The sequence below is a fragment of the Protopterus annectens genome, chromosome 11.part0, assembly GCF_019279795.1.
Source record: "Protopterus annectens isolate FY-2018-M chromosome 11.part0, PAN1.0, whole genome shotgun sequence".
Taxonomy (NCBI): Eukaryota; Metazoa; Chordata; order Ceratodontiformes; family Protopteridae; genus Protopterus; species Protopterus annectens.
Window position 1 is genome coordinate 774,550,390 of NC_056745.1, and position 12,004 is coordinate 774,562,393.

The 12,004-nt window shown below is 40.8% G+C and overlaps 1 protein-coding gene across 5 annotated transcripts in view; it reads left to right on the forward strand.

Annotated features, from left to right (window-relative positions):
• KIAA1549 (KIAA1549 ortholog) overlaps positions 1 to 12,004 on the forward strand; it is a 2,575,340-nt gene that overhangs the window by 1,174,830 nt on the left and 1,388,506 nt on the right. For all 5 annotated transcript variants that reach the window (XM_044088205.1, XM_044088206.1, XM_044088207.1 and 2 more), the window contains exon 7: positions 11,370 to 11,429. In XM_044088205.1, the coding sequence (XP_043944140.1) occupies positions 11,370 to 11,429 (60 nt within the window). The remainder of the gene's footprint in view (positions 1 to 11,369; positions 11,430 to 12,004) is intronic.

Below are 12,004 nucleotides of genomic sequence, written 5' to 3' on the forward strand. Positions count from 1 at the left end.
ATGAGGAAACTACAGTGGTACCTAAAGAATTTATGGTCCCAACACAGACACAGTCTAGAAACAGAAATCCCACTAATTCCATGCTTAAAACAGGAGTTCCTATGGTGGGCTCAGGCATGCCAGTCAAACCCAGGCCTACCCTTTCGCAGATGTCAACCAAGCCAGACCATCACAACAGACGCTTCAGACCTAGGATGGGGGCCCACATGCTGGACAAATGCGTGCAAGGATTGTGGACACAGGATCAACTTCACCTGCACATCAATCTAAAAGAAATGCTGGCAGTAAAACTGGCAATCCAAAAGTTCAAACCATTTCTCAAAGAGGGCCAGTTGATGATAAGGACAGACAACACCACAGTCATGTGGTACATCAACAAACAGGGAGGCACTCATTCATACCCCTATGCAGAATGACCTTGGAGCTGTGGACCCTGGCACTCAGCTACAACATTCAGTTACAGGCAATATTTGTACCGGGAAATGACAATACTCTAGCAGACATATTAAGCAGAACCACTTCGGATGCCCACGAATGGAAGCTGCACCGGACATCTTCAAGACCATCTCAAGAAATGGGGAATGCCACAGATAGACCTATTCGCATCACCTCTCAATCACCAGCTCAAAAATTCTGCACAAGGACATTCCACCCACTAGCATGGAAAGTGGACTCACTCTCCTTCAACTGGAAAGGCCTAACAGCATATGCATTCCCACCTCTTCCTTTGATACACAAGGTACTACTAAAAATCAAGGAAGAACGTCCAAGGATAATCCTGATAGCTCCAAACTGGCCAAGACAACACTGGTACCCACTACTGAAGAGCATGTCTCGGAACAATATGTGGCCAATACCCCTGATGCCTTTGATGTTAACTCAGAACAACTACAGCATCATACATCCAAACCTAAAAACTCTGCAACTGACTGCATGGAACATCACATAGCAGCAGCTAATCCAGAACTTTCCCAGAGAGTTAAAGACATTATTCTTGAAGCACGCAGACCTTCAACAAGAAGGAACTATGCTGGAAAATGGAAAAGGTTTGTCATTTGGAGTACGGAAAGAGGAAAAGATGTGTCAAACATAGATATGCCTAACATTCTGGAGTATCTGGCCGAACTCCTTCATTCAGGCCTGTCCTACTCCTCCATCAAGATACATGCATCAGCTATTTCAGCAGAATAGAGGTTTGATTCACGTGTTTTTCGCACCCTTTGCTCAGGCAGTTCCTCAGAGGAATCAAGAATGTAAAACCTCCAAGGAAACCACCATTACCAGCTTGGGATTTAAACTTTGTGCTAGAAAAGTTGACACTATCACCCTTTGAACCAGCAGCAACAGCAGACCTACAACACCTGTCATGGAAAACTGCTTTCCTACTGGCAATTACTTCAGCAAGGAGGGTTTCAGAACTACAGGCCTTAATGGCAGTGCAACCCTTCCTAATCTTCCACCAAGATAGAGTGTCCATGAGGACTAATCCTACATTTATGCCCAAGGTGGTATCCAGAGTCTCTTTAAACCAGGCAATCCACCTACCTACCTTCTTTCCCAACTCACAAAACAGAGGGGAAAGAATACTGCATACCTTGGATGTACATAGACAGCTACGCTACTACTTGGACAGAACAAAAAATAGCAGAAAGACTGACCAACTTTTTGTAGCCTATGCAACAGGAAGGGAAGGAAAAGCTATTTCCAAACAGACAATCTCCAAATGGATAGGAAATTGCATACGATACTGTTACTCCTTCCATGGAAAACCAATTCCACAGAACATAAGACCTCATTCTACAAGGGCAACAGCCACTACCACAGCCTTCTTACGAGGAGTGGCAACCAAAGACATTATTGAGGCGGCTACTTGGACCTCCGTGCATACATTTGCCAAGCATTATAATTTGCCTCTATATTCCAGATCCCGAGCAGGGTTTGCCACTGCTGTACTGCAAGGGATCCTAAACACACCATAATCTACTTTTATCCTCCTCCCTAGTTGGCTATGGTATTCTACCCACTTGTTATGACTGCAGATGCATCCATGAAGGACATAGTACAGTTTTGTACCTACCATAAATGTAGATGTCGAACTGGATAGCATCTGCAGTCAGGATTACCCTCCCTCCTTCCCCTCTGTGGTACTCCTAGGGTGTTTACCCTCCTAATAGCTAGCTGTTGGGGGGGAGTCTTTTATGGTGTATTTGTTTGTATATATGTACATATATGCTTATTGCTGTGTTTACCTCTATCTATTTGGAAACATTGGCATCTATCAAAATTTTTAGCCTGCAAGAGGGCTACTGGCATCTGGGGCAAGAAACACTGAGGAAAATGGCGTCGGCTGATGCTTTTATACCCGGAGACCAACAGAGATGACGTCGGGTGGAGTGCGACATCAGCCGAAGCCGGACCCGGACTTTGGAATCCGGCCGACTGCAGGGCTGCCTGACGACAGGACAACCCACTTGTTATGACTGCAGATGCTATCCAGTTCGGACATCTACATTTATGGTAGGTACAAAACTGTACTTTCCTTTTCTTCTCGTTCCAGTCCTTTGAAGTACTCCAAATGGGGATGGATCCATCCTCTGAAATACAATGTCTGTTCTGTAATTTGTTCTGTAATTCCCCTCTCTTTTCTTTCTTTTTTTTTAATCCAAGTCTGTTGTTTTCCCTTCTTTATGTTCTGCAGAACTCGTCAGTGTTGTTGAAAAGAATGCTTCTCCTGCACATTCTGAGCGTTCGGCCGATGAGCTATTTGCTGATCCAGTGGGATGCTTAAAAAAACTTCTGACAGCTATCCTCCTTATTGGCCTCCATGGTGGAAATACCACCTCTCTTGACAAGTGATGGTTGATTCTCATAGTCTACAATATCTCTCAACATTTTTTAATTTTTATATTTTTTTAAGATTCTATCTTCTTTGGTATTGAGTCCACTAAAACCTGCATTTTTTGTTGAAAAATGGACTCGAAAACTTTCTTTTGCAACAATTGTATTTTTTTCAAACACAGTGTTTTTCAATACTTCAAGTTAACTTTCTTTACGTCTCTTTACTAAATGTAATAAATGAAGTCCGGCTTTATGTATAATATCTTCCCAATCTTTCCTTAAGGGTGCATCAGAATGGGAACCAGAAAATGCTTTCATCACAGATTCTACCAGTACCTAGACTAGTCTGGGAATAATCAGATATCCCAAATGCACCTTGTAATTTTTAGTACTAATTTTTCAACATCTCTAAAACAATCACTCGTTAAATGATTCATTTGGAAATTACGTTACATACCAGAACTTCTAATAAATAAGCAAGAAAGCTGTCCTTGCATGAATCAGGTGAATCGTTAACTGCACCTTCTTCTTTTCTAATGTTGCAATACTCTTTAGAATTAGCATTCTTAGTAATTTTATACACAAAACCTTTCTTGCTGGACATGCTTCTCCTTATCTGACCACTGTTTAGTCAGCCAAGAAGGCAATATATTGGAAGAAGGAATAAAATTGTCTGTATTATTATGCCTCACTGCTTCCTCATGATTTGAAACTGTAGGTTGTTTGGGTGAAGTTTCAATATCCTCAAGCAAATCCATTCAGCCGTTGTGTGGAACCAGCACATTGGAGCAGTTGCAGCATGCCCAGTAGCAACATTGGCTATAGGTGATTGATGGCAACATGGGAAACTGGATGACTGGGTGGAGGGGGTGGGTAAGCTTGAGTGGAGTGGTCCTTTCCCATTACTGATGTTTTTATTGTTGTATTCCTCACATTATAAGGAATATAAATCAGCTAGAGACAAAACTCTCAGTTCAGAATTTGCAGAATGTCCAGCATTGTGCCTCATTTTTTTGTCTCTTTCTCATAAAATTTGTGGTTTTCTTGACTGAAGTCACCAAGTAGTGACAGATATTTAAGGTCCTAACTTCATATACTTCAGAAAATACGTTAATAAAAAATCTGTTATTCTAGTAACTTTCTAGGGTTATAAGATTAATATTTAAAATCTGTCACTGATCCCCAGCATTATGTTTGGCTTGCACTAAGAGGATGCGAGGTATGGCTGTAGTAGATTTCAGCACCTGTCTTCATCTTGTGTATCGGTGACACTGACTAAAATGATGAAATGAACTGATGCTGCTACTGGTAGCAGTATAGTTTGTCTTCTGTTGAGTCACAAAGAAGTGCCATTTTCTGTCAAGTCGATTTGGGATGTTGTTAGAGTATGGCTACAGCAGTGCAGCATCCCTACTGCAACAAACACAAAATCCTTGCTCTAGTTACATTTCATCAGTATTGGTGTTGTCTCTATGGCATTTAATATTTTATATAGTATACATAGTTTATGGATACATGTAAATAGGTAAGACTGCATTTGTAAGCACTTTTTCTGATCTCCATCTGTTTCTTCATCTAAAAAATGCACAAAATGTTAAATTGCTGTTTTTGTATATTTCTTATATATTGACATGTATCTTTTTTCTTTCAAAATGTGGCAACTATGTCATCATTTTGTCGTAAGCATCATTTTCTAAGTACATTTTGCAGGTCTTGGGCAAGAAGTTATAACTGTGTATTCCAGCATTTTGACAAATGTAGAATAAATCATGTTTTAAGATTGCTTGAGCATCTAAAGTGTCACTGAAAACATGTATTTGTATTTAATTAGTCTCAGGCTTATACAGTTTTTTAACTGTGCAGGTAATATTTCTTAACATGCCTTAAGTATGCCAAATGCTGATGGTGTTTGTCCAGTAAGTGTGACACTTCAGTTACAAAAATTAACATTAAAACTGTCCTTGACAAAACTGGAGTTCTTGTTATCATAGGATCATAAGTTATTACTAGGCTAATGGCCCTAGGGCCCTTACAAGCCTAGCCAAGTATGACCCCTGTTCCCAAGAATGTCAAGGTATTAAATGGAATTAATATTAAATAGAATTCAGTCAGCAGCTATTGCCCCTGTCCAAGAGGAGCACAAGTGAAACTCCTGGGCTGAGTTTGCAGTTTCCCATCCAATCATTCAAATTATGCTTAAAATATGGTCAGTGAGGGGCTCTGCTTCACCTGAACTGGAAGTTTGTTCCAGAGGAGCGGTAACCTCTGTGAGACATATATATCTCTCCAGCAAGTCCTGTTGACGCACATACTAGGTTGAGTTCCATAGTGCGAGTACATCTTATACCATTTGATTTATGAACGTGCAACATTTGTAATAGGGCAGGATCTGAGATTGCTTTATATGCAAGGCGGAGGTCATTTCTGAGTAGTCTGTAAGACAAGTAGTATAGTGACAGTGATTTCAATCTTTTGACATATGACATATGCTGAATACCCTGAATTTTCTTTGTACAAAACCTTTGAAGTCTTTCCAGTTGCTGCACGTGCCTTGTAAGGTATATACTAAAGGTAGCACTGTACTCTATTATTGGCCTGATGGGTGAAAAGTACAGGGGGAATTATAGCCTCTTTTGTTCTGGTGCAATGCTCTTACTTATGAGGCCGTCATTGTAGAAAGTCTTTCTTACCACTGTTGAGACGTCGTGATCAAAGAAAAGGTTGCCGTCAACCTCTGTGCCCAAATCTCTCACCACTGATTCTGTGCTTAGGGTTTTGCTATTAATGTGGTAACCTGCGTGGACATTGCCCTTGCTGAAGGGGATGATAATGCATTTTTTTGGAATGTGTTTTAACCTGTGACTTTGGCACCAGTCATTTGTCTGCGTAAGCCCCTCTTGTAGGATGTTGACATAATTTGGGGACTCAATGACTGCACCCAGTTTGCAATCATCAGCAAACTTTGTCAGCCATAGGCCTTTTGTTTTAGCATGTACATCCGAGAAGTAGATTCCAAACGATAGGGGCCCCAGCACAGATCCCTGTGGAACAAAACTGGTACTTGTCTGCTGGTGGAGGTAGTCACCTTTTTTGACTGCGTGTGTTCTATTGGTGAGCAAGTTTGCTACCCACCTGACAATGTACAGGTTGATCTCTAGCTGGGTGAGTTTACCAGTGATGTCTGAGTGGGTAATAGTGTCAAAAGTCTTGGCCAGGTCCAGGTAGGCTGTATGCACAGATTTGCCTTTGTCCAGGGCTTTGTTGACTGTCTCAAAGAAGTCCATCAAGTTCAAGAGGCAGGATCTCCCTTTAACGATGCAAAACTGGGTCAGGTCAAGCGTTTGCGCGTCTCCTATATCTTTGTTCATAAGGTCATGATTTTTCTTTCCATAACCTTGCAGATTAGGCTGGTCAGGCTTATGGGTCTGTAGTTCCCAGGGTTTGTGGAGGCATTTCCTTTATGTAACAGGATGATGCTTGCTGTTTTTTATTCAGCAGGTACAAAACCAGTGCTTAGACTGTGGTTAAAAAGAGTACCCAGCAGTGCAGGTAGTTCCTGTTTTAATCTGTTTAGAAAGCAACCTGGGATATTATCAAGTCCCATAAAGGCTGTGTTTTTGGCTTTGGAGAGAGCTTTTACAACCTGTTTCTTGGAGGCACTAGGTGGAGGGCAGGTGGTAGGGGTGCTTTGGGGGATAGATGATGGGGACGGAGGGATGTTTTCACTGAACCTGTCAGCTAGCAATTTGGCTATTTCTGCGGGTTTAGTATATGTAGTGCCATTAATAATCAGTTCTGCACAGAAGAAGGTTTTTCCTTTAAGGTTTCTGACGTAGCTAAAGAAGGCCTTATGGTTATCCTTAGCAAAGGAGGCTAATTTGGATTCATAGTTAGCTTTAGAATGTCTTATGATGTATCTTATTTGCTTGTTTAAGCTGAGGAGGGAATACTTCCAATTCAGAGACCATTCTTTTCTGCTCTTGGACAGCAATTTCTTTTTCTTATTGTATAACGTGTTAAAGGTGGATATCCACCAGGCAGACTTGTTCTTTCTTGAGGATCTTGTTTTGATCCTATCAGATATGGCTGAGTCATTACATTTGTATAGATGCTTAGACAAGGCATTGGTGTAAATCCCAGTATAGGTGTCCATGCCATCAGTGAGGGCAGGGGCTATGAAACTGTTAATGCAGTCAAGTTTTTTAGTCCAGTTGCTGCTAATGGGGTGTCTGATGTTATTGTTACTTTTAATGAGACTGATTTATGATCAGACCTCACTAGGGAGGGCTGCACACATGGAGTGGTTGAATGATCACCCATGTTAGTGAGCACCAGATCCAGAATGTTTAGGCCCCTTGTAGGGGTGTCAACCAACTGATCCAGGGCATTGGAGTGGATGAAGTCCAAGAATCTTTGGGCAAGTGTGTTAGTACATGTAGAATTTACCCAATCTATAGATGGGTAGTTAAAGTTACCTAAAACTAGGGTGTTTGGTTGTATCTTGAGCGAGTCAAGTAGATCCAAGTATGCAGTGTGGGTATCCTGGTTCATGGAGGGGTCCTATAATTGGTAATAACTTGGAGAGTGGTCTTACCTACAGTTATTTGGACCTGGATTAGTTCAAGGGAATCGTTTTGTTTTTATCTTTGATGAATATTGATGCTCCACATCCTTTAGTTCATGCACTTTCAGTTTGTGGTCTGAATGTGTGGAAGGCATTATAACCCGGTATGGCTGGGGTACTTTCAGTGGCCTTAAACCAAGTCTCTGTGACTCCACAGATGCCAGCATCTTCTAAGGTGAAGGCTGCTTTCAGTGACTGCAGTTTTAGGTTTAGACTCCTAGCATTTAGCAGCATAACCCTGAGGTTGCTTTTTGAAGGTATTTTTACATCTGGAAATTTTGTTCTTGTGACATTGCCTAAAAAAAGGCACTATGTGGGAGGCAATAGTCAGTAACCAAAATCCCAGAGGTGACAGATGAAGACCATCTCTGGCAAAGCAGCGTAGTCTATCTACCATGTCATCTCACGCCAACAGGTACTGGATCCCCTTAGAATGACACCAGAAACTAAGCCAGTTGTTGAAGTCGATAATTTTTTGTTTATATTATGGTATCATCTTAGGTGAAGGTAGTATGCTGCTCAAGGCTAGGGACATATCTGCCTGAGACACATATTCAGAGAGCTCAGTCATGTCTCTCTTCATATAGTCCAGTGAGGTATGTCTCAAGGCATTCACATCAACATGAATTATGACAGAGTCATAACGGTACTTGTTGTGGAAAGACTTGAGTGCATGTGTGATCTGGCAGGTCCTGGCACCTCACAGACAGCTGACCGTAACCTTCTTCTTGTCCATCCTGGTGAGTGGGACATCTGTGTGTCTCACTATAGAGTCGCCTGTGACCAAAAAATGTGATTTAGATGCGTTGTGCTTTAGGGGCTTGTTTGGTGAGACACTTGTGCTTTTATGTGTATTGAGTGCTGTAGGTATTTATTAGGTGCAGCATGTCTGTGTGTTTGAGGTCTTTGGTGTTTAGGTAAATTTCTGGTGAGTACCTCCATGTATGATGGTTTATGTGTTGAGAGTGTAGTTTGTGCAGGAGGTGTAGAATGTGGGATGACAACCTGTTCAGTGTCACTGTTCTATGAACGAGAGAGCAAGGATTCCAAATTCTTAGTGTATATGCATCTCTCACAAATTGAGCTTGAGTGGTTTAGGAGTAGTGGGTTGTCAGTGTACATGAGGCAATTGCTATACTGCTTCAGGATATGCATGTCAATCAGGCTGGCAGTTGAAATGGAGGAGAACTGACCATCCATAATATTAGGTGTAAATGTGTTTACTTTAATGAAGACAGTTGCAAACGTGCTGCCTAAGTACAAGCTAAGTAAAGCAATTTTCAAACAAGCTGGCCAATGGAAATGCTCAATACTGAGCCTTATTCCAACAGTCTCCAACTCAGATGGGTCCTTTGCTGCACTCTTCTGCCACAAGGAGTGCAGCGAGCCCTCTTAATGTAAGATGGCTGGTTTTAGTGCTCAGATAATGCCAAACGGTCTAGATTTAGCAAATCTGAATCTAGCCTATGCTTTAAAATACACAAGTACTAGAAAATATAAAGTGTAGGGAAAACAGTCTCAAACAGCAAACAGCTTAAACAGTGAAACAACAAAACAGTTAAAACTGCTAAAAAAACAGTTAAAAGTAGACAGTAATTCAGTAATACACAGTTTAAAAGTTAAGTACAGTGAATAAAAATACTTATTTTTCTGTAGATTTCAAAGAATGATTTGGATTTCATTTAGATTCACTCCAGCGATCAGAGAGAGTGCTCCAGTCCTAGAGCAATTCCTGTAAACTGAGCTCAGGCCCTTGCAAATGTGCTGCCTAAATGCAAGCTAAGTTAAGTAATTTTCAAACAAGCTGGCCAATGGAAATGCTCAATACTGAGCCTTATTCCAACAATCTCCAACTCAGATGGGTGCTTTGCTACACTCTTCTGACACAAGAGTGCAGGGTGCCCACTTAATGTAAGATGGCTGGTTTTATTGTTTAGATAATGCCAAACAGTCTAGATTTAGCAAATCTGAATCTAGCCTATACTATAAAATACACAAGTACTAGAAAATAAAAAGTGCAGGAAAAACTGTCTCAAACAGCAAACAGTTGAAACAGTTAAACGGCAAAACAGTTAAAACAATGAAAGAACAGTTAAAAGTAGCTGGCAACTGAGCAATACACAGTTTAAAAGTGCAGTAGAGTGAATACAAGTACATATTTTTTCTGTAGATTTCAAAGGATGTCTTGGATTTTGTTTGGAATCACTCCAGAGATCAGAGAGGGCACACCAATCCCTGAGCAGCTCCTGTAAACTGAGGTCACTTATCAGGTCATATTTGCAGGCAGGCACAGTACCAGGGGAATGAAGGACCTGCAGAATAGTTTGTGGACTTGCAGTTTACCAAGATAATGAAGGAAATGCAGCCATACCTTTCATCAGCAGATTTTTTGACACATTCCTGACTATACGAAGTATACTGCAAATTCAGTCTTACAGACAGGAAACAGAAGTGATTTGTACTGTGCATTGGTGCTTTTTCACTATATATTTGATTAATTAGTTGTTTTGTGCTGTCTGACTTCTAGGGTAGTTTAGTTCCTTACAAATGTGGAATTTGTCCATGATGTTTGAGGTTGAAATGAGGGCTACCATTTCCTTTCTATCGTCCTCACAGCCCAATGCTGACCACAAATGGATGCAGCATATGCACTGTTGTATTTGTATTAATTTATCCCATCAGTTAGTGGCTGGTTATGACAAGAAAGCAGAATCACTGTTTGCTGAAACACATCTGTCTTCATTGTGGACTATGTTTTTAACTTTGTCTTTTGTGTGGTAGTACTGTGATGATAAGAAGTTATTTAACCCCTAAAGAACATGAGGAGTGGTTTCTTCTTCTTTTCGTGAGAAAGTGCATTAGTGTTCCATCAATCAGAGTGAGGTAATATTTTGCATCATTAAATCTGTGGGCCCTTTCAAAATTCAATTCCTGATAGTCTAAGGTGCTGTTTTGAAAGTCAGTTTTGTACATCTAGTTTGAAAGTCGATCTAGTATTATGCCTGCATGTTTGAGAATTTGACTCTTCAGCTTAAGTGGGTTGAGCCTTGTCTCTCATTTGTGTGGCAAGAGGTTGACCATTAGGAACGATGAAGGGTGAATGTGTAATAGGCAGACATAGCTTTGTAATTGCTGCTTGTAAATTGCTGGCCGCAGCCTCATAAGTGTACATCCTGCTACGTCCCAGTGAACTTACATGTTTTATACTGCAAGATGTGGAAGTTTCCACTAATTTTCACAAACGTTCAGTATGTCTTGTAAGCTGAGAATAGTAAGTATTACAGATTTTAAAAGGATTCTTTTGTAATTCATTGCCTCCACTGTATGCCAGTCATCCATCCCCATCTCAGCTAATGGACCCCTTTATTTCCCATCACTGGGCTGAGGGTCAGCCAAGAGAAGGCATTATTCAGATAACCATCAGGGGTGGTTTGAGACTTTTTTTTTGTATAAACTGCCTGCAGATGATCATGCCATGGGCTGACAACACTGGGCAGTTCTTACTCTTTATGAGTGCATTTCAAGCAAGCAGTCTTGCCCACTTCCCAGTCTTCACCAAGGATGAACATACCTTCTCATGTATCCCACCCAGCCATGCCATCCCCCCTCCCTTTCTGAGGAAGTTGAGCAGATTTAGAAAGGAAGTGTTAACCCGTTTCACCCACCCTCGTCTGGTTCCTCTTGCACCATGGTCACAAGTCAAACCTCAGTAACCTGGATTGTAGCCGTGACTTCATCCCTCTACATGGATCAAGTTCCAGATTTTATTAGGATTATGTGGAATACATAGTTCAGATAACAGATAGAGTTCTTTATATTGTATTAATATGGACATAAAATGTTTTGTGATATTAACTTTAGAGTAATCTGACAAGGAAGCATAAACATTACTGTTTCTTCTCCTCAGCATTTCACTACCCAGAACTCAATGTGTCACACATTCTTCAGTCTTCCTGGATTCGAACAGGTATGTATGTATTGTTATTGCACAAGGCTGAAAACAGATTGTTCTTAGTTTCTTTAAAAAAGCTGATGCATGCATTCTGATTGCTTAAAACTTATTGTTTGGGGTTAAGTGTTGTGTTGTTTGAAAAGGAGGATCATGTCATGAGTTTATTATCACAATCTGGCCTTTAATCACATCAGACTGACTACTGCTGTGACCCTTATTTCACTGGTTCAGAAGAGGATAGGTACTTGTGTGTATAATGTGCTTTTGTGATGCTGTTTCATGTGAGTGGGCAGATGACCACTGCTTGTAATATGTATAGGCTTAATAGATGGCCTTGGTTTCTGTTCACTGCCAGAATAAATCAAATTTAGTTTAAAAGCAGTTACTGTATTGTATGTGAAGCAGGGGAATAAAGAAAAGCTATTCTTTAGACAAAATGGGGCTGACATAGACTAAATTTGGTGTTCCAGAAGTCATGTTTTTATTAGCTGTTATATAATGTACTACTGTGTAAAGATCTGTGTCATGAATAGATTCATTCTGTAGCAGCCAAGGGGAAAGTGACTAATAGGATGTAACTAAGCCTCAAG